This window comes from Vicugna pacos, chromosome 3 (genome assembly GCF_048564905.1).
Source record: "Vicugna pacos chromosome 3, VicPac4, whole genome shotgun sequence".
NCBI classification, from domain to species: domain Eukaryota; kingdom Metazoa; phylum Chordata; class Mammalia; order Artiodactyla; family Camelidae; genus Vicugna; species Vicugna pacos.
In genome coordinates, this window is record NC_132989.1 from 5921677 (window position 1) to 5945125 (window position 23449).

The 23449-nt window shown below is 48.4% G+C and overlaps 1 protein-coding gene across 7 annotated transcripts in view; it reads right to left on the reverse strand.

Moving 5' to 3' along the window:
- LOC140690923 (adhesion G protein-coupled receptor B1-like) overlaps positions 1–23449 on the reverse strand; it is a 124389-nt gene that overhangs the window by 15608 nt on the left and 85332 nt on the right. For 3 of the 7 annotated variants that reach the window (XR_012066285.1, XR_012066282.1, XR_012066293.1), the window contains 3 exons: positions 14095–14223; positions 2094–2281; positions 466–635 (listed from right to left, as the gene is read on the reverse strand). Coding sequence is in view for 2 of the 7 variants with exons in the window: in XM_072953151.1 (XP_072809252.1) it covers positions 614–635; positions 2094–2281; positions 14095–14223 (339 nt within the window). In the remaining 5 variants the exon portion in view is untranslated. Of the gene's footprint in view, positions 1–3; positions 636–2085; positions 2285–14094; positions 14224–23449 lie in introns of those variants that run through there. The other 4 variants (XR_012066294.1, XR_012066307.1, XM_072953151.1 and 1 more) reach the window with 4 other exon arrangements.

Consider the following 23449-nt stretch of genomic DNA (forward strand, 5'->3'; position numbering starts at 1 on the left):
TAGTGGAGGAGAAAGGGTGACAGGGAGGGCCAGAGTGGGGAGGATTACACTTCTGACAACTTCCCAACTCTCCCCCTCCATGAGAGGGACTCTGCAGGAGGCACCCACTCTAGAAAAGCCAGGGACTGAGAGGCCACTGTGTCCATGTCCCTCCCTCCTGGAACACTGCCCACCAGAAGAGAACTGTCAGCTCAAGCAGGAAGGGGCGGCCCTTCTTCAAGATGGGGACCCAGCCGCAGTGCTTTCAGACCGACCCCAGTGTTGTCTGCGGAGGAGGCAACACACCTGCAAGTGCACACTTGGGGCCATGTGCATCCCAGAACCGAGAGCGCCAGACACAGCACACTGACAGCACAACAGCCTGTGCAGAACGCAGAGCCCCAGACTGGGCACTCTGTGCCCACATCAGGACAGAGCTTGGTCCTGCTCCCACTTGGGGATGCCGTCTGTCCCTGTCCCTCTTACCTCACTGTCCTTGCTGATCCTCCAGGCCACGATGAGCTGGATCACGCCCCGCGTGTTCCCTTCAGTGGACATGGGCCTGAGGAGGGTCTCCATGGCATCCTGGTTGGTCTTGCCCGGCAGGGACTCCCCGTTCACCATCATCAGCTGATCATTCACCTGCAGCCTCCATCCTGGGAAGAAGACAGGAGACAATCAGTACTGTGAAAGAGTCTGTAATAAAAGAAGTTGCTTTCTTTAATTAAAAAAATTTTTAAAAAGGAAAAAAAGGAAGGGGGGATGGCTTTAATATGAATGGATTATGCCCAATTGAACAGCAGCATGCTGCTGTGTAAGTGGCCCCTGTGTCTACTTCAGTCATTCACACGTTTGTAAATAAGTCATTATCATACTCTGTTTACCAGAACAGCAGACTGATTCACAGGACACAAAGTGATTACTTTCCTCCTTCCAGAGACACCCAGAGAGGGTATTTACAACCCAAGATGTGCGAAAGCTCCAGGCTATTAGCCAGCTGGGGAGGAGAGCCCCCTTCACAGCCAGCCAGGAAATTTTCCCCAGGCTGGGAAACAGGCTGCGTGACCCCCAGGAAGGAGGGGGAGGGAAGAGATGAACCTTTCTTGTGGGCAGCTCTGTGCCTGGACCTGTGCTAAGTCTGCACAGACAATCTCCATTGCCCCAGAATGACCAAGGGCTGTGAGTTTTGTGAGACACAAACACACACTATAGATAAGACAAATGAACAAGGTCTTACTGTATAGCAGGAGCAACTATATTCAATACCTTGTAATAACAGAATGGAAAAGAATATGGAAGTGAGTATGTATGTATGTGTATGACTGAATCACCACGCTGCACACCAGAAAGTAACACAACATGGTAAATCAGCTAGACTTCAATTTTTAAAAAATAGTTTAAAAAATGGTAAGCTGAAGGCCTGAGTGCCACGCCCACGTGAGAGAGTGCTGTGATGTCCCTGGTTGTTTGATTGTGGAAAACACGTAAGTGTTGGGGCTGTCAGAACACGCTGCCACAAAACACACCATGTTGGCATTGGGGTTATTTTGAGTGGAAGGTAACTGAGACCTGGCAATCACAAGAGGAAGCCTCTGCTCCCCCTTGGAGTCCGCCTCGTGGAGGTGTCCCCTCCACTCTCCCAGAGCTGGGGGAAGAGTAACCCTCACCAGCAAAGATGGAGATGGCACTGAGACGCATCCAGGCAAACAAGCCTTACATGGAAACCTTCTCTGCCACCCGTTTCCCTCATGTACCTGCCATCCCACAGTGCGTGCCCTGGAAGCCCAAACCTCCTTTGTCTGATCACCACTCCACCCTGCATCATCATTTGCTAAATTGGTCCAGAAGCTTCTGAGGCTAAGCACTTCTTTAGGGTTTCACTGCTTCTTTTTGGCACCCCCATACCCATAAAATTGGAAATATTAACATAGATAAAATTAGTGAATGTTCCCTCCCATGAATCTGTCTTTTGTCAGTTTAATTCACAGGCCACAGATACCACATCTAAGAGGGTAGAGGCCAGGTTTCTTCCCTACAGCTTATGTGTTTTCAACACTGGGTTGTAACTAAACATCTTGGTTCATGAGTACTCGATAAAGTTGATACCTGCTTACTTTAGATGCTGTTCCTCTGTTAATAATGGACTTGATGAAGATCCCCAGGTCTGTGTGATTCTCTTTAGGCTGCTTTCCTTTGACACTGACGCCCAGACCAGCAGATCCTGAGTCATTGATCCGAACTTTGAAGATGAGAAACTTCTGGTGTTGTTGGGTGTGAGAGCAGGATCCTCGTCCTCTGCTTTCTACTGGGAGACAAAGTGGCACATGTTATGCTCCAGTATTTCCTTCTGCTACCTTCCAAGGACCACAAGTGAGTAGTTCTTTGGTCATAACAGGCACAGCACTTCCACCAAAGTTCCACCACGAGACCCCCAGGACCAGGCACATCAGCACCACGTCCAGATCATTCCTGGGACCAGCTGCTAAGTCTTTCATGTGGCACTTGCTTCAACTGAAACAATTAGGTGTAAACCAGATTCTGAGAAATATGACGGGAAATACAGCAGGAGGACAAAAGACATGTGTGCGCCTCCAATTCTGGTTTGTTTCTTTTCTTGTCTGTTTACATATTCTTAAACCACAGGAGAAAAACAGTGAAGGCAGGAATCAAAATAAGTAAACATAGCTCATTTGTCCCTTTTTTTCCACTAGGAATGTTCAATGTTGGTAACACTTGAATGTTCACTAATGGTGTCCTTTATTCACAGTAACAAACCCTGACAACACAAAGTCAGCAGAAAAAAAGATACTCATTTTCAGAGAGCCACCGGGGAGTTTTAACCTACAACATCTGGGAGACAAAGGGGAGCTAGGCAGCGCCAGCGGGAGTTTCCCACAGGGCCGTGCGGCACTTTAGTACAGCGGGCGGGTGTGACCCCAGCAAAGCTGCTGAGTCGAACAGTTGTCCACGCCAGCTTCCCCGTCTAAACTGTGGCCAAGTGTGACTGGAGACTGTTTCGTGGCCAAGTGTGACTGGAGACTGTTTCAGACACGACACAGTGGAGATACACAAAGTTTTACCTTTCTTCTCTAAAACAGCATGGAAGAAATGAACACTTCAAGTATAACCTGATGAAATGCATTGAGATGACATATAAAATTGCGGGACACCTGAAGGGGAAGCTGCCTGCCTTCTGGAACCCTCCTCAGTGACCCCACCTGGACCTCGACATTGGCCATCTCCAAAGAGGCCAGAATCCCATATCAAACCCAGTGCTTCCAGCCACAGGACACACAGGTGTCACAAGCTCTTTGAACCACAACTAAATCCTTCATCCCTCATCCCACTTTTCCCAACTTTGGAAAATTTCTCCATCTGCTCAGTCATTCAAGCTGGAGTTTACCAGATTACAGTGGAAGAATGGCCAAACATCTAGTGGGACCTAGTTAGACTAGAACCTAATGCAGCCTTTAAAGACTGTAGTTTTACAGAGTGTCCAGTTACACAAATATAAGGCTACTGCAGAGCAATGAAAATGCGTGTAGACTCCAATTTTTTCTTTGTATCCCAACTAATTTTTTAAAACTTTCCAATAGTTATCAAAATTAACATAATAATGATAAAATAGTTTTAGAAAGGATTTTGGGGACCTAACATGCAATCTCAAATATCTCAATTAGATGAAATAATTTTTGGAAGTACAGAGTTTATCAGTAAGGTTTTTTTTAAGATTATCACTAAGAGATGTTATATTTAAGTCTCTAAATCCATAATATGATCTATAAAGCTTCTAATTTACTAATATTCAATGTTAACATTCATTGTGCCATCTCAAAGGATACCCTTGGAGTTATCAGGACAAGGTATGTTTCCAAAAAGATCACTAACATGTTAAAAACAGGAAAACTATATAATAAAGAAGATTAAAAAGAACAAATTTAAAAGACCCTGGATGACACCTTTGTTAACTGCACAAAGTAAATGCATTTCAGTATCAAAATCAAAATGAAGTCTTTATGTGCTCATTATAAAAGACTTCTTCTATTTAAAATATTCCCAGGGAGTAATTATAGCTCAAGTAAAATCAATGTTATTGGTGAGAAATGAACATCAAATACTCATACTAAAATCTTGACATCATATTTCCTATGCAAAGTATCTCAATATACTTGTTTTGCCCTATAAAGTTTAATTTTTATCCATACAGTTCAAAGCAATTCACAAGCAGTAGACGAGGACTGTGTCTGGATGAACATCGTTAACTCAGCATAAAACCTATTACAGAGACATGCACGTGACTTTTCACGTGTGAAACATAACATGGCATCAAAACCTACCTCAGCCCCTTTCATTTTAAATTCAGAAGTAACTGAAAGATAAAATTCACTTTGTGAATCAGAAGCAGTATGAATATTCCTGGGGAAGTTGCACTTGAAAAGACAGAGAAACCAAAGACAGTTTTTTGCTGGGCACATTTAGGTCAGATCATTCAGTACGATTATTTGCCTCAAATCTGGAAGGTTCTTAATGGTCACTTACTGATTCATAGTTTCAGTGTGATTTTTTTAATCTTTACTGATTTTGACATTTCCATAATGTTTTACTAAGGCTTAAAATTCTCATTTTCCTTCTACTTGGAAATCAAGATAAGGGGCTGGCTGAATCTATGAGAAGAAATTTTAATCAAGTTCAAGTCACTTCCTGACGTGCTCTGCTCTGAGCCTGTCTTAAAGGAGGCCATGTTCTCCATGGGAACATTTCATTTATTAGAAAAGCTGCAAGATGCAAATCATATTCGTTCTCAAGCTTTCTTATCAGGTCTTAAGTCATTATTATCATTAAAAACATGTAAGTGAGAGATGGTACTTTTCCTCTGATATTTCATTAATCCATTTGGCTCTGGATATAAGACTGAAATTAATGCCAGCTTTTAGAGCCTAATTTACTGGCAGCAAAATGTTTTTTAAAAATCTGCTCTTCAAAAACCATTTTAAATTCTACATCATACAGAACTTTTCCAAAGTCTTACTCGTATGGACATCTCTTCATTCTGATTCAAAAGAAGCTTGTTTTGTGTCACCTTTGACTGCTATTCCACACAGATTCTGGACTATATCAACCGTATCTTGAGTCAAGTCCTTTATAAAGAAATACAGTAAATATTTTTTTCCTTTACTTTTCTCCTCAAGCCATTTGTACATGTCACTCAAGTACACATCACATCCCTCACATAGACACGTGCGTACCCCAAGTGATCTGCCGTCAGTGCAGCCTGTCACATCTTCCTTTGGCCACTAGTCACTGGCATTTTTGCCTCCTAGTGCCCAGAAAACCAGGGCACTTGTGCAAGCATGTCAGAAGCAGGGAAGGTACCGCCTGGCAGTACGAAAGCTATTTACCTTCCCACCATCCTCAGAGCAGCAGTACAGAAGCTTGCACACTTGCACCTGCGCAGAGACAGAAACCAGTGGCAAGTGGTCAGCACTAAAGCCTAGTGTTCCTTCCTCCCCAGACAGCAGTCCCAGCCACAGGGGGACGCAGCTGGCCCACAGGCCACTCTCAGTCTGCACTTCATATGCAAAATGGGTAACAAGAGAGTAAACGTTGATTATATTACTTGGCCAAAAAGTAACCGTCAGGAGAGGACTCTCTGGGCTGCAATATATGAAGATTTTGTAAGAGTGCATGAAATACTGAGAAATTCAAAAGAAATACATATATATATTAAATGAGACCACAGAATGACAGCTGTGAGTCCAGTAGATTAGGGGCTCAGAGAAAGAAAGGACCCAGCACACACTGTATCCCTTATGAAATCATTAGAAAATACACATACATATAGATATACATCCATGTATATGCACCTACATATATATAAACACACACACAACACATATACATCCACACATACACACACAGATACATATACACACACATCCACACATAAACACGTATCTACATCTGCCTCCCATTCCTGCTGATATTGTGGCCTTTGGCCCCAGTTCCTGGTACAAGCTCATAAAAGCCCTCAGAACTTCCCGAGTGACAGAAGCGTCTGGCAAGAACTCCTAAATCCCCTGGATCTCCTGAGCAACAGGAGTGTCTTTCTGTTCTAATGGGGTGACTCTGGGTGGACTCCGGGCGGCTGCCAAGTCATGACCAGACGCTTGGATCTTTCAGCTCTCCCCCCATTCCTCATAGAAGGGAGAAGGGCTGGAAATGCTGTAATTCACCACGCCTGCATGATGCAGCCCCCCAGCCCCCCAAAACTCCAGTATTCCACGAGCTTCCAGGGTGGGATGAACATATCCACACAGAGACCATGGCGCCTGAGCACAGTAACCTCCAGCCTTCACTGTTCTTTGCATCCTTTAAAACATCCTCTGTAAGAAGTCAGCAACAGCAAGTCAACTGTTTTCATGGCTTGCGAGTCACTCTAGCAAATGATCAAACCCAAGGAGAGGGTCATGGGAACCTCTGATTTGTAGCCAAGTCAGGCAGATGTTGTGGGTAGCCTGGAATCAGCTTCTGGGGTGAGACAGTTTTGGGGGATGGAGCCCTTAACCTGTGGGGTCCATGCTAACTCCGGTCAGTGAGTGTCGGAATAGCCTGGTATGGAAAGCTCATGCCTGGCCTCAGCAGGGCTACGTGCGCCTGCAGGGAAACAGCAGCAGAGGTTTTCCCTGCTCGCTGCGCCACTGTGATCTTGCTTGCTTTCCTATTCCATACTCCACAGAGTTAGTGTCTTAACTGCACAAGTAACTTTACTGCACCTCATAACTTAATAACACAAAGCTGGAGACCCCCACAACAGATGGGGAAGGGGTGTGCCTGAGTTTTCATTAAAGAAAGATGAGTGGATGAAAAAATAAGCAAAAGGCTCAACCTCACTTGCAACAGAAGCTATCAAATTGCTAAGAAAAAAATAGTTTTAAGTAAAGACATTCAGCAGTGCAGAAGGTGTGGTGAAGTGGGCACCCTCCTTCACTGCTGGTAACAATACAGAAAGCCACAACACCCAGGAGAGCCAGTCTGACAACGCGGATCGAACGCCTCCGTGCTCCGCTCCTCGCTTAACCGAGACATACCACTTTTGGCAATAAATCCTAAAACCCTGTGGTTGTAAGCAAAGATTAAAAACTGTGATGATGTTCACTGTTTTAATTACAACAGCTAAAAACTGAAAACAACGGACATGCATGATAATAAGTGAGGTAGATGCAGATATATAATGGAATGCCATCAGCTAAAAAGTGTCTTTAAAACCATTAAGTGAGACAGAAAAATATTTGACTAAGAAGTGTGGTTTCATCCTCTGGGTTTTCACAACTTCCAGTACTTCCCCCATGGTAAGCCCTGATACCCTATTTTCACAAACTGATTCACGTCTGTCTGCTCGTTCAGTGAAAGCTGCAGGAGGAGGGGTAGACCAGTCCTCCCTGTGCCTGAGACGTGACGTCTGCTTGCTGCCTGATACTGACCTCCATCCTGATACAGATCGGCTAGAAGGTGAAGAGAAAATCACGGAAAATATACATCAAAATGGCAGCGATCATATCACATAGTTCAGGTGGTGTTCATTTTCTTCTGTGCTTGACTGAATGTTCTACTGTCAGCAGACATTATTTCCTGTAACATAAAAAGCCCACTGTGCAAGACAGGAGGCCAGCTTCCGTCTTTTCCACATGACCGTCCAGTCTTTCCATCCCCGCTTACTGAAGAGACTGTCCGTCCCCCGCGGTGTATGCTCGGCTCCTCCATCATACGTTAATTGGCTGGGTATCTGTGGGCTTACTTCTGGGCTCTCTTGTTCTATGTGTTTGTTTTTATGCCAATTACCATATTTCTGATTACGACAGCTCTGTAATATAGATAATGATATACATCAGGAATTGTGACATTGCCAAGCCCTGTTCTTTTTTAAGATTGCTTTAGTTACTAGAGATCTTCTGTGGTTCCAGTAAGTTTTAGGTGTTTGTTGTTTTTTTTCCTGTGGAAAATGCCACTGGAATTTTGATAGGGATTGCACTTAATTTATGGATAACTTTTGGTAATATGGCTATTTTAACAATATTAATTCTTCCCATCTGTGAGCTTAAACTATATTTCCATTTCTTTTTGTCTTTCTAACTTCTCTCATCAGTGTCTTATACTATTCAGTGTACAGGGTGTTCACCTCTTTGGCTACATTTATTCATAAGTATTTTGATTCTATTGTACATGGGGCCATCTCCCTAATTTACAGTGGTGTCAAGACAGTAGATAGCCCTTACACCTACTACCACCATAGTCAAATGAGCCTGACTGAGTAGCTCATTAAATTTCCCAAGTCAAAGCTGTAACCTTTCTGACGCTGGCCTATCAAGATGCTTCCTGATCTTCAGGGAGGTCCCCCAACCTCCTCAGCGCATCCCTGCGGCTTCTGTAGTGAGATCCCATGAGCCTTCTTGGAACGCATGTTGAATTCCTGACACTGAAACATGTTTTCTATCTTATCCACACAGTCTGCTTTCATCTCTGATCACCCTCCATGTATCCAGTAGCTCTGAATTCATTTAGGATGCAGTTATACTCCTCTGTGGATCTCACCAGGGCTTCTGGGGGGGCAGCTCCTAAGCACATCTGCATAGTCCTTTGAAGCCCGAAGAACAAACAGGCACTTCGGTCAGTCAGGGCCTGAGAGTCTGTAGGTAAATTCACTCCTCCATTGTGATGGTTCATTCTGTGTCCACTGGGAAGGTATTTTTGGATGAGGTTAACATTAGAATTTGTGAACTCTGAATAAAATAGACTACTCTCCATGAGTGGGCCTCACCCAGTCAGGTAAAGAACAGTACAGAACAGGAGGACAGACCTCCACGAGCAAGGCGGGGCTCCCCAGCAGACGCCTTTGGCCCTCATCTGCGTGATGGGCTCCCCTGGCTCCAGCCTGCTCTGCTGGCCCACCCAGCAGAAGGGAACTTTTCCATTTTCCTAAGCATACAAATCAGTCCTCATAATAAGTCTCTGTCTGTATACACATATACACACACCTCCTATTGGTCCTGTGTCTCTGGAGAACCCAGATAATACACCCAGGTATTGTCCAGGCTGGACAGCCACATGGGTAAGCTATCAAGTAATACACTTGTGAAAGGAAAAGGGGTTTGTTGTGGACTTGGAAGAAGTGACCTTGAGCCAACGCTAAATAATTCAGCTTTTGGTCCAATTTTGAGTGGATGACCTAAAACTTGGGTTTCTGGTCACCCACTCTCATTCATTAATACATTAAGAAGGCATTCAGGAAAGCCACATCTCAAATATTCAGAAAGTCTACCAGCCATTGGTGCAGCCCTCCTCATCTACCTAAATGACCTTTTAAAAATCTCTCTGGCTTCACCAGTTAAGGGTCACCGTGACAATCCAGTAACAAACGTCCCGTGCTTCAGGCCCCTCCCTTCTCCAGGTGCTTCCAATCACTGTGACCTTTACATAATGTCAGAGGATTCTGTGCCTTGGATGAATCTAGTGACTTGCCAACAAAAGGTACAGGAGGCAGAGATCCTGCAAGTCAACATCTAAATGCTCATTTGAACACGAACCCTCTGACAGCCCAAAATGGTGCCGCACAGACAGGCACAGCTGCGAGAGGGCCAAAGAAAGAGCAAGATACCAGAAAGAAAACATCTAGAAAATAATTTTTAAAAACTGCATTTCCTTACATGGAAAACTCTCATCAGAAAAAAAAATCCCCTCTTCAAACTGGAAGTTAGATGCACTTGCGTGGATCTGATCCCTTCTGCTCAGGTGCTGGAATCACCGCTTGTGCCAGCGAGCGGCAGGAGCCCGCACACAGCCCAGGCCGCTCCTTGCCTGCGCGACTGCCAGCTTCAGAGCTGGCCCTCAGTTTCCTCACCAGGACTGCCCCTGCTCTTTACTCATCTCACCGTTTTCCATCTCAGACCATGTCAGGCACAAACAGATACAAGTCCTTCACTTTTCCAGAACATTCTATGATGTTAAGCTGCCAAAGGAGTGGTTCTTCACCCAAGGGTCACATTGGAAAACACCTCCTGCATTCAACCTTTATGATGCAGCCATTTCACAGTGAGGTCACTGCTGCACATGGTACTTAGTTGGTACGTACAAAAAAATCTATCATCTTTTCTCTTAGGACACGGGGGCTTGTCACGTCTATGGCCAAGTGCTCACCATCCAAAGTTAACCCAGAAGTTGTCACAGATTTTCTCAATACTTTCTGGTAACATCTAAGGTTTAATTTCATAATCAACTGGGATTTACTTCGGTGTATGGTGAGAAAAAGGAACCTGACTTTTTAAAGTGAATGGCCAACTCTTCTAGACACTAAACAAACCACTCTTTACCACTATTTGGAAATGCTGTCTTCAGCACACACGCACGCATGCACGTGCGCACACACACCAGGACTGCTTCCACTACCACTAATGTGTTTAAACGATCGATTTGTCTTTTCCTGTAACGGTATCATGCTATTTTAAGTATTTTGGCTTTACAGCACATTTTGCCATTATTACTGTCTTTTAAAATAAAGTCATTCTTGTGCACCATTTAATTGTTTAGAATCAATCTGTCCAGTGGGACCTTCCACATGCACACACACAAATATCACTGTGACTGATGTGGGAAAGACTGAAAGCTATGAATTACCTACAACCTAAACTTATAAATGTGTACTATTCTCAAGGTAGTTTAGTAATTTTCTTCTGAGGTCTGATTTTCATCCATTTTGTTAATTATGGAATATCTGAAAATAACATTTTGTTAGGTTCAAAGTTGTCTGTATATGACTGTATAAAGAAAAATTAATTATGTTATTAATAATGTTAATTATGTTATTAAAATTCTTCATATTATGTATTTGCCTGCCTAATATGACAAATTTTGGAAAAATACATATTAGCATCACTCACTGTGGATGTGGTTTGTTAAATTTTCATTCTACTCACAAGAATGGGGGATTGATATGTTTTTGTGCTTAATAAAGGCTTAAATGCTTTAAAAGATCCTGTTAGAATTTCTACTGGATGGTATCATATACCAACATAAAACACCCTCCCTTTTTACCCCCAGGCAGTGCATTCACACAAAAAGTGAGTTCAGAGACTGGCAGTCCTCACCTCACTGTGTTAGTGCCGCCTGCTGGAACTCAGCCTTCTCCATTATCTTCAGCCTGCATTAGGAACTATCTTCTAAATAGAACACAACTCTTTTTACATTTTAATCTAAGCTCTGAGAACTTACTTCTGTTAATAAGAATTAACCCCTTGTAATATGCTAGAATAACTAACTGATAAAACACAAAAATTTTTAAGTGTTTTTTACTATGACACTGAGTATGTTTAGCAAAATTGCTACCATATTTTACTTTTCCTGTCTGTGAGACACTTTTATTGTACCTTTATAGCCTTCCCTAGTTTTTCTATGCCTGAATTCAATTTTCTTTTCCCCCTTTTCATTTTTATTGCTACTGATTATGTAGCACTTCACAATTCATGAAGTCCTTTGTATACTTAATGTCAAGCCACTAAACTCATCACCTTTGGTCCCTTTATTACGCAGGTGAATAGGAAAGCCTTTAATGTCTCTTCCTTATCCCTGTCTGATCAAAAATAAGTACAAAATATTCTCAGTTCGGGGTAGCAGCAATAAGTCACCCTAAGGTAAGATCACGTTGGAATTTAATAAATCTACGTAGTATCTACTATGAGCCAGGACAAGAGGATGAATAACTTCATAACTAATCAGTAAGAACTTACTTCCACTTATCTTGCCAACACCCCTACATCCTGCAAAAGATAAAGCTCTTACCATTTCTTTTGGAATCTGCATCTGCCTTGGCTCTGCATTCTAGAAGAACTGAAGAAAAACATACATACAGATGGACCAAAGCCATCTTCAACACACAGGGACACAAAGCTTTACTCTAAAGAAAAAATTGTTGGTTCTTCAAATCTACAAAATATATAGTGGGTGATTATATTACTCTCGTCTTTCAAACTTTCACTAAATGTGGTTACATTATCTTCTGTGTGTGTGTGTGTTTAAATTTTTTCTAGATGTAAATTTTTACTTGCTCATTCACAGTACATCCTGAATTTATTACCTAGAGGAAAACAAATCTCACCAAACTGCTTTTCTCTTCCTGGCACTGTTTCCAATTTTGTTGTCTAATTTTTCCAACTCAATCTAAATTATAAGATACAGTATAATTTGAGAGCTAGACTAGATAACAAGCATCTGAACCACAGTCTGAACCACAAGCCTTATACAATATTACACAAGTTATAAGTGGGTTTTTCATGTATTATGGAGCTGCTTTCATAACATAGATAGTTCTAAGATTGACTTATAAGAAAAAGACACTTATTGATAAAAGCATTTTGTTTTAGACACAGAATTTAAACACAGACACTCCAAACAGAGGGAAAGAGTTCTGTTAACTGGATTTAAAGATCATTTTTAATGCCCCCCTTTAAGTTTTCAGAATTTTATTCTTTTGAATCTTGACTAGCAGCTGCAATGTGAATAATAAAGTGACACCTACTGGCTCACTCCTTAATTGAAAGCTCACAAACAATAAATTAAATAACCAAGAGGGGGAAAAAAGTAGGCAGTAGAAGGGAAAAACAGAAGCCCGGAAGATCAAAATTGGACCAGAAGAACCTGAATAACCCTAAGCAGGCTTGATGCTGCACGAGTCCCCAGCTGCAGTGTCTCAGCTCCGGGAGCCCAGTGATGCCAGCCACTAGCCAGACCCAGGTGCACTGGGGAAGGGATGAGGCTCCATCAAATCACATCAAAAGCGGAGTTGTTTGTTTTTTTTTTTAAGTGCTCATTTACAATGTAATAGAGAAAATTCCGGATTTAGGATCCAGTGGCATTTTAAGCACAAAATTGGGTAACAGTGGAAGGAAAATGGAATTTAAATGAAGAAATGAAGTTTTTGTATTTTTTCAAAATCTCCTGAGAACACAAGGGTTCACTTTTCAGCCCTATACAATCTGAAATTTCCATGGAATCACAGTAGATTGTAAATGTGCGTGTAACCAAGGGATGGGCGTAGGCCTATGACTAAAATTTCTCTGTTTTATAATGAAAGGCAATTTTTATTAACCATGACACATCCACGCTTGAAGTATTAGCCTAAGAGAATTGGGGCTATTGGACAAATTTGAGAACTGTGCCCCAAAAACCTGCCCACTCCAGTATATATGGATCACTTGTTGTTTATAAAGAAAACGCTATCTGAAAGACATGTCAAATGTCCAAAAATGACCCAAATAGAAATCTGTTTTGAACTAATTGAAATACAACTTGTACTTGAAGTAAAGCCATTTTCTTATCTCATCAAAATAAAAGATAAACGTGATTCCTCCAATTATATTGTTTTTACATATAAATGAAACTTACCACTTTTTGCAGAAAAGCATGCAAAGAACTGTCAATTTAATATACATATTTCATTCGCACTAATACTATGTAAATGGAACAGATATATTGACAGATGTATAAAAAGTGAAATAGTCTGCTAACAAACGCGGTTTCATTTTCATCTCATTTACATCATTCCAAATAATGCCTGTATTAGTAATTAATGTCCCTGGGGCTTACTGCATTTCAGATCTTTCAATTTTCATTGATGTTATTTAATTAAGTTCCTCCTTTTCATGTAACGGTAAGCAAGAATCTTTTATCTCACTGCATGTACTATGGAAACTTGAAATGTGAAAATGTGTCCTATGAAGTAAACATGGCAAGCTTTCAACATCAGCCTTTGAAGTGACACTTATCAAATAATTGACCTCTCTGTATTCAATGAGCCCAACTGAAAGCGTCTAGTAATAAACATTTGCTGTCCCAGAAAACATCCCTGCAATTTGATTTTCAAATACCCCTGCAGTCAAAGTTGTGGATATTTATTTCCAAAACAGGAAATATGAGAAAAGAATGCTTGTCATATGTTAAGGTGGAAAGATAGATGAAATATAGAAACTGCCTGGAAAATGTCTCAGTAAACACTGACCATCCGGTCGCAGGCCCAGATGCCTGGCTTCTGTGCATCAGAAATCTCTCAGCTGCTCCAAATGTACTCACCAGTTCCCTCGGGTGGAAGTCATCTTCTTGGCAAAAGACCAGAAGGCTCACAGTCCCTTCCATCTTGGTGCTTCTCAACAGGGAAACAACTTCCTCCTGGGACTTGCCTGCTAGATCGACTCCATTTACCTAAAACACAGAAAAAGCTGTCAGCTGCAGTACTGTGTAAACAGATGACCGAAGACAAGACACATTTCAGCACAGATCACATCTGCTGTGGATCAGAACTCACTTCGTGGTAAATTCGGCCCTGATCTGCTCACCACCAGGCTGTGGGGCCTAATGAAGAAAGCAGACCGGGTGTGTAGACACAAAGGGGCGGCGGTAAGTCTTAGTGCTTGTCCGCGAACCCAAAAGCCACCAGCACTCCGACGTACCTCAAATCCAAGTTCACGCAAACCTGCGAGCCCAGATACCATGATGGCCTGATAGTGGTCTTTATCACTTTATCACTGCTCCTAAGATCTGTGTAATCATCCGTCAACCTGCACTTAGTGGTGTAGTTAAGGTTAAACATTTTCAAAATTGTATTCCAGAAGGAAAGCTATTCGTAGGCTATCTTTATTTGAGAAAACTAATTTTCTCCATGGTCATTAATTACTGTGATATACTGAATGGTGTGTATATATATATACATACACATATGTATGTATATATGTATGTTCCATTCAATACGTACATCCACATGTTATAAAATATAAATATATATGTGTATTTTATATATATATTTATACACTCAAGTTTTTATTCCATAAAAGCAACATGTAAGAATTTGGGGGATAGAGTATGTAGTTGTACAAAAAGCCGTCTTTTCCCAGAAAACATTAGGCGATGTCTTTCCTATTTCTCTGTAACTCCTATTCTGGCCAAAGGAGCCACTAAGTACTCTAAAGCTCTGTAAGGAATGGTGACTGTTTTCCACTTTAACTGTTTTTATGCCCACAGCATAAGTGGTGCTAGGAAGAAACTGATTTCTCTTTGGCCCTAGACCTAAATGTCACTATTCATTCGGTTGGCTTAGCCTTTCCAAAGAACAAAACCATTCCTTTAACCAAAGCCACTGAGCTCAGCTGGGAGCAGTTTAACTGCAGGTGGAACCCCCAGGGCAGGGGGAGGGCCTGAGGGGGTGGGGGCAGCTGGGGTCAGTCTGGGGACAAAGGAGTCTAACTCGGGGTTCAAGCAGGGAGAGGGCAGAGCCTGGGGACATGGGGACACAGACATTTGAGGAGTGACGGACCATCCCTGCAGCCATAAGGACAAAGCCTGTCACTGCAACGGGGACAGGGAAAGCACGGATCCCATGGCCAGGTCCCCCAGGCTTTGGCTGTGTTGGAGGCACAGACACTGGCAGCAAACACTGAGGGCTTCGCAGGTTTCCTCTGCCAGAAGAGCACATGCCAGGGCTTGAGAGGAGCTCAGACCTCACCTGCCTGCACACCTGGCTGCCTTGGAGAGAGTGGGGAAGGGCAAGGCGACCAGGTTCGGGGAGGATTAGGGAGGGGCAGCGCCAGGCTTGCTGATGGACAGAGCGTCCTGCTAACTACACTGGCACCCATCATCTGCCTCTACAAGGACTGAATCACATTGCCACCTGCCAACTAACTCTGCTTGGATTCAACTGTGAGCCACTGCAGCCTCTAACCTCCAACACACCCTTGAAGTTCAGGATGGAGGTCAGGAATGAGGTGCTCTGTGCTCTGGGATAACTGGTGGAACAGGCCTTCAGTTAGTTAGATGTTTTCATGACATTTTATGAGCCCAAATTCTTGTGTCTCCTATCTAGAAAAACACTAATTTAATCAACGATGACAGCCGCTCCCCCTTACCAGCAGCTAGCCTCTGCCTAGGTGTGTGCTTGACCACACACACAACCCCCTCTTCACTGAAACCACAAGTAACACTGAGCTCTCCCCTGCCTCCTCAAACAGCTTCTCACAGCTCTCTGGGATGCTGTCTCCTGGGCTATAGTCCTCATTTTGCCCCCAGTAAGACTTACCCCACAACTCTCACGTTGTGTGGTTTTATTTCAGTCGACAGTCCCTAAACAGACTCAGTGGTGGGGCTCCCCAGGCTTATGGCGCCCAGCCCAGGAGACCCCAGAGGAAGTTGGGGCAGAGGACTGGGTGCCCCCTGGAAGGTGTCCCCTGATTCAGGCAGGTGTTTCCTGATCATGGAGGTGGAGGGTCAGCAACATGGGCAGGGGGTGAGTTCGGCAGAAGCGGGAGCAGAGGACCTGCAGACCCCTTTGAGGTCTGCTGCCCTCGCTCTCCGAGGCCCTTCCCTCTCCACTGACCCCCTGCCCTACCCACCGGATATCAGAGTCCTGGTTTCCAGCCCCATTACGTCTCATAACCACAGCACCCTGAGTGTGGTCTGCCCCCCGAAATGCCACTAGCCCACCCACCCAACAAATGGTCCCTGGGATCCTTCATGGAGATCACTGGGACAAGGACAAGGGTGTTAGTAACACACATTTCCAAACCTTGTAAGCTGGGGCTGGGGGACGCTGGGCAGAGGGCTGCACGGCAGGTCCTCGCAGAGGGGTCACCTGCATGTGGCGTGACAGGACTCGGGAGTGCGATGGCAAAGGTTATGTGTCAGGAGAGGCTCAGCTGCAGGCCACACACGGACGGCATCTCCTCTCCTGGGAACCCCCCTCTACTGGCCACACTGCTGTCACATTCGACCTAGTCCCCTGCAATCAGGCAACAATCAGGCCCCTGCTTGGGGGACATTTGGCTCCGAGTCCTTAGGGAGGCCACTGCCTGCACGAGGCCGACATCATCCTGGGCATTAGCAGCTGTGAAGGGAGCAGGTGGGGGCAGCAGTGATGCCTTCTCACAGGTGCCCCTCCCACACCTGCACTAAGGCACGTCCCGGACACGAACACTGGTCCCCGCCCAGCAAGGCAGAAGGTGCCGTCCTCCCAGCCCTCCACTCTCACTCGTTTCCACGTTTGAATGGCTGACCCCAGCAAGGACCGCTCCTGGCCCGGCACCACGGTGGCACAGAAGGGACCTTGCACTTGCACCTGTTGACCACTTCCCAGGCTTGGGATGGCTGCCCTGCGTTTCCATCCTGCCTGCAGCTGGCTGCAGGATGCCACCGTTCCCCCTGTGGGCTGTGGTCCCCACAAATGGGGGTCCCCTTGGGCTGTTGTCCCCCATGAGCTCTGGTCCTCTAGGGGCTGTGGCTCCCCATGCCCTCTGAGGGTCTGGGTCTGCACTGCTGTCTCCCGTGGCCCCGCAGCCTGCAGTCCCGGCCCCTCAAGGGCAGGCCCTCCCAGGCCCAGCTGCTTAGAGACTCCAGGGGACCAGAGCTTTGCCAACTCACGGCACAGGTCCCCCTGGCATCCAACCATGACAAGCGAGTCCTTGGCCATCTGGAGATCCTGGCGCCTGGGGCAGCCACGAGGCACAGGCTGCTGAGGCCGCGGTGGCGTCTGCGTCCCCTCGCTTAGTGGGCCTGCTCTGGAGACTGGTCCTCACTGGGGATCCTGCCCTCCAGGAGCCAGCAGCCGGGCCAAGTCACCAACCAGCAGACCAGAGCCCAGCAGGCCAGCCCGGCTGCCACCATCCTCCTCACCTGCAAATCAGGAGACTGTAGCTGGCCAGCCCTGGGGTCAAATTCCAGCTCAACTTCTCACGGTCCAGGCTTGGACACTGTCTCACCTGCCTCCTCTGTGTGGAGGGAGGGACCCAGAATCCACCTTTTCTCTCAGCTAAACGCTGCTGAGAGGGTCAGGAGGGGACAGCACCCCAAGGCCTGGGGGGAGGGGAGCCAGGCTGGCTGGGGCCTGCAGCCTCGCAGGTTGCCAGACAGCACTGGCAGGTCTGCACGGCACCAGGCTGACCGCTGCTGCCCATGTCCTGGCAGGACACCAGCCTAGGCTGGTGGCTGCCCCGCCAGGCTCCTGCTCTGGGCACTAATTAGCTTATCAGTCTCCCAGAGGAGGGGAGGGCAAGGGGGCACTGCTCACTCTGCTGAGGGGTTCACCCAGGATCTACCCCTGTAGCCTCAAGCCAAGGAGGGGACCAGGAGACCTCTACCCCTGGTCCAGAGAACCAGCTGCTCGGGCTGGTGGCCCAGGAGGTGGGCAGCTGCTGGGCTCACTCAGAACCTGCAGGACGGCAACACAGTCCCCCCGGCCTAAGTCTCTCCCCCAACCAGTGTCCCCTGGCTTCGCAGGCCCTGGCGACCGGAATCAGGGGAGCACGCACGGGCTCCCGACCTCCAGCACAGGGAGAGGAAGCGTCTCCATGCCCCCTCCCCCATCTCAATGTTAACACCTTTCTGTGCATTTTATCATTTAATCTTGGAAATAATCCACAGCTCAGCTGTGTAGATATAGAAACTGAGACTCAGAGAGGTGGTAGGAGTGCCGGACACCACACAGCAAGACAGCAGGATGGCCAGGATTCCAGTTTTTACCTGTCTGACCACCTCACATTCCCTCCACCACACGAAAGCCTACATCTGAGCTGTGCAATCAGGACTGGGAAACACAGACCTGGAAGGGACCCTCAAGGATGGTCTAACACCCAGACCAGGTGGAGGGGGGCCTCCCTAAGGCCCATTCCACACCAGGGCAGAGCCCCATCAACGGAGGTTTCCCAGGCCATTTGCAGAGCCTTCCAGGCTGCACTGAGCATCAGCCAAGGACTGGCCCCAAGCAGGACATGTGGGTTGTGGTCTCTGACCGGAGGACCCTCACTTGTATCTTAGGCACACCCTGACCTGGCAAAGGTCAGGGGTCCCTCGGCCCTCTTTCTTTCAGTTACACCTCTAGGACACATTTTCTTATACCCACAACACCTGCAAGTTCCTCCCCATGTCTGACTGAAATCCTTCCTGCTGCAGGGACACCTGTTACCATCTCTTGAAGACAAGCAGGTCCTTCCTTCCTCGAGCACACAGTGACCGCTCCCACATGTGGGAGACCATTTGCTGCCTCTTGTCTTAACTTCAGAAACTTGCAATACCTGGGTCATAAATCCAGGCCCCCACTCCTGGACTCAGACCTGAGGAATCTAGGTCAGTGACATCTGATCCTCCCCAATCCCCAGGTCCAGGGTGACAGAAGGAGCTGGGGCAGGGGCCCCTCCCAGCACCAGGAGCAGGGAGCCCCTCCCTGCCTGAGTTGAGGGGAGGTTGTAGGGGGCCCCGGGCCCCTCAAATCAGAGCTCCCAGAGAAGAGGCTGTGCTGTGCCTCCCCTATCAGACCAGGGTTTCCAGGGAGGCCCAGCCACTGCCCACTCCTCTGCAGGCCACCAGTTCCTCACCACAGGCTCCTCCCAGCCCGCTCTGGCCAAATCCCCTGTGTCACCAAACCCCAGGGACAACCACCTGTCCCTTTCGCTCAACTTCTGAGCTCCTCTTCTGCCCTCAGTCAGCACCCCAGGGCCTGACCCTCAGCTGGGACCCGAGTTTCCTCTGCCGCTCCCCAGCCCTCGGACCCCCAGGTCAGTCAAGAATATAGCCAGCAACCTCCTTCCGCCCTAACGCCACCCCCATCCACACAGTGTGCTCCCTGGACAGCTGGCCTCCCGGTCCCACATCCCCCCGATGCCAAAGTGTCCTTGAGAGCGAGTTAGGCCAGTCACTGCCATGGTAAGCTGCCCCTCCGGTGGCTGGCTGAGGCCTGCTCACCCGCTGGATGCATACCACCCACGGGTCCTTGAACCTCTGTCCAGTTCTCCGACCACGTGATGGCCTTGTGTTCCTGCTGATGTCCTCCTCTGGGAGGGCGGGACCGGGATCTGGCTTGCTCACCCCACTGCCTGTACCCCAGTAGGGGCAGAGTGCCCAGCCAAGACTTGCTACGGGGGCACAAGTGAAGCCCCGTGGCCGGGCAGCATGGCCCCTCTCTGCCCCTCCAAGCTGGCAGCAACCTCCAGGACCCCTCCCGCCTCACTCCTTCTCATACCCACACCCCCATCAGCAACCAGCCTTCATGTCATGGTCACCACCCTGGTGGGACCCACTGCCGGCCTCCGCCCTGCCTGCCTCTGCTTGTCCCCAGCACAGGGCCATCACTGGAAACATGCTAGGACACATGCTGTGCTCAAAACCTTCCTGCTGCTCCCTCCTCACTTAGAGCAAAGGTCATGCTGCTCTCAGGGACCCCACAGGCCCCAGGGACTGGCCCACCTTCGCTGACCCTCCCGACTTCCTCCCTCAAGTACACCCGTCCAGCCACACTCACACAAGGAACCTCAGCTCCCTGCAACCCCATCCTCAGAGACCTCCCTCATTCTGACTTCAGCCCCTGTGCAGGGCGCCAAAGCCTTATTCTGGTGTCCCAGATGAGGTGGCTCAGAGAAAGCAGCCTGGCTCCTGTCACCAGCTGCCAGAGTGGAGTAGCCTGGCCCCCACCCAGCTCAGAACACCCCCAAGGAGACCTCTCCTGGGGCCCTGGTGTGTCAGAGCCTGGGAGGAGGCTCAGTCTGTGGCTCCCCTGCCGTCCTGTTCCCTGCAGAGCTCCCTGCTGGTCCAGCCCAGCCCCAGGAGGGAGAACTGGACAGCCAGGGACACTGCTGGCCACTCTGGGCTGAGCTGCCTCCCCTGTGAAGTAGGCACACATCGTCACCCCGCATGCTCTTCAGGGAGACCACAGGGATACAGAGCTCAGCACAGGGCCTGGCACGCTCATGGGAGGTCAGGGGACAGTAACATGAGTGTGCGTGGAGAGCGCAGCCTACCTGCAGGCCCACTGAGCCTAGGCCTTCTGGGCATACAGGATGCCTCCTGTAGGCCCGCAAAACAGGTGTTATTACAGCACTGCGTGCATCAAAGTGCCCTGGGGTTTGATGGGCTAATTCACACTGGAGTGGGAAGGACTCTTATGTGTCCTCCCACACAGCAGAAAGAAGCCCGCATGGGCAGAGCAAGCCCCAGTGAAGGATCAGGGAGTGGGCAAGGTGTCTCTGTAGGCAGGGGCTTCTAGGAGCCCCTCAAAACTCATCAGCTGGGCCTATGTGCTCCTGAAACCAGCCATGCCAGGTACAAGCCCCGCTAAATCACGCTTCACATGTCCAGAGTGCCAACTGCCCACCTCTGCCTATCGACTTCCGACCCATAGACCACGACTTGTGCTGGATTGCCTCCTCCAGGGAACCCACCTGGATAAGCTCTGAGCTCCTGAGCACTGCACCTGGCTCCTCCTACAGGTCCTACCCGGCTGCTGGGCTGGGGCTCCCTGCCTGGGGCCCACATCCCGCAGCAGCTGGAGCTCATCAGGATTCTCAGGTCCCCCTGGTGGCCCTGCCCACACATGCCAGCTGGGATGGAGCCGCTGAGGACTGAGAACACAGGCACCCTCTCCTGCCTCCATCGTGGCTGTTCCCTCTGACCACATCCCCTCCTGTCCCCTGGCTGACTCAGCTTCATCCTTCAGGGCTCTCCTGAGGCACTACCATCTCCTGGAAGCCTCCTCAACCTCCCACTCTGTGCCCAGCTCCCCTCTGACCACTAACCTGTGAGAACCCCCCTCCCCGGGCAGGCCCATGTCTGCTTCCCCAGATCAGTGCCATGTCCTCTCTGTTGGGGGGTAATGCTTGCAACCCGAGGAGACCCTGGGGGGTGGAGATCCACCTGACTTCGGTCTTGCTGAGTGAGCTGCTGGATGAGAGCCATGCACCCTCAGGCCTGTGTCGCTGCCCCTGGGGCGGGCGGGCTCTCCCAGCACTGACGATGTCTAAGGCTCCCTTAGCACCCACGGGTCTGTGACCAGGGCCTCGAAGGCTCCTCACGTAGCCCAAGATGCCAATCTCCTGGCTCCCACCTGGTGCCGGCCATGCTCTGAGTCAGAGCTTGCAGCCGCAGGCCTGACCCAAGGCTGGAAACCTGGCCATCCTCAGGGTCTGGTGGCTCTTCATCTGACCCACCCCACCCACCTGAGCAGGGCCACAGAGTCCCAGGGCAGCCAGCCAGGCAGAACAGGGCCCCTGCAGAAGGCAGACTCCTGACCTCCCCAGTCCTGCAAGGAAGCGGTCTGCACTGCGGATGCCAGGGTCCCAACAACCCCAGGGCACCTGCTGACTCCGCCCAGCTCAGAGACCTGCACCCCTGCCTAAGCCCTTTGCCCCTCACTCAGACCTTCACCGGGTGCACGTCTGGCCCAGCTCTGTCCAGCCTGCCACCTACTCATGCCAGCTGTGGGGCCAGCCCCTCGACACCCACACCCCGTCACGCTCCAACCACTGGTGCAGCTGGACCTCAAGCCGATAGGTCACTCACTCAGCAAGTGCATCCCTCGCCTGCCTGGTCACGCTCTGTGCCGGGTGCTGGGCACCTGCGCGGGCGCCAGTAGATCCCAAACCTCCCCACCCCTGCCAGTTCAGCTCTGTCTCCTCCAAGACAACTTTCGAGGCTGCGTGGCCCGGTGAGCTCTCCCCTCTTCCTTCCCACCCAGCCCCCTCTTCTACTGGGCCTCATTAACTGCCCCGGGTGTGTCCTGGTTTCCATGAGGAGGGAGGGCTTCAAATTGCAACAGAGAAGAACAAATCTGACGCCAAATTGGATCTGCTCCTTTAGTTTTGACCACTGTGCCCTGTTTTCCAGGCTTAGCCTTGAAGGCTCTGCACCTTTTGGGAAACAATGTTGCCTTTAGCCTGAAATAGACAGGAGAGCCTATTCTTGAGGCGCTGACCTTTAATAAGAATGTCAGCACTTCTGCACTTCCCTAGAGATGACAAGCTGCAAAATAGAGAATAACCCTTGTTTTGTTGGAGGTTTACAGGAACACCAAGCCTGACCCACACTGAGGGCTGCAAAAACAAAGCGTTCCTGCAGAGGCAAGTTTGCAACAAAGAACCCCACCTCCCCCCCCCTTTTTTTTTGCATAAAAGGAGCCTGTATTCTGACTAGAGCAGGATGGTTCTCCAAGACATTAGTAGCCATTCTCTTGGTCTGCTGGCTTTCCAAATACAGTCACTATTCCTCGCCCCAACAGCTCATCTTCCGATTTACTGGGCTTCGTGTGGCGAACAGAATGAGTTTGGACTAGGTGACAACTTCCTCCCAACTGCTGAGACCACCCCCAACGCCACCTTAATTGTCACCACAGCCTCCACCCTCACGGCTCTCACCGAAACCACCACTAGTGCCATTACCACCACCACCACCAATACCACTGCCAGCAGCAGCGCCAGCACCACCAGCATGACGACCTCATCACCGTCACCACCGCCAGCGCCCTGCAGCTGTCCTGCGCACCCCCCACCAGAGGAGGCATTCTCCCAGAGCTGCTCTGTGCTATTCCCCAGCCTGTCCAGCAGATCCTGTGAGCTCAGGGCTGTCCACACTCACTGCCTACCCTGACTGTCAGGCCCCGCCCCTCACCCTCAAGTCACCT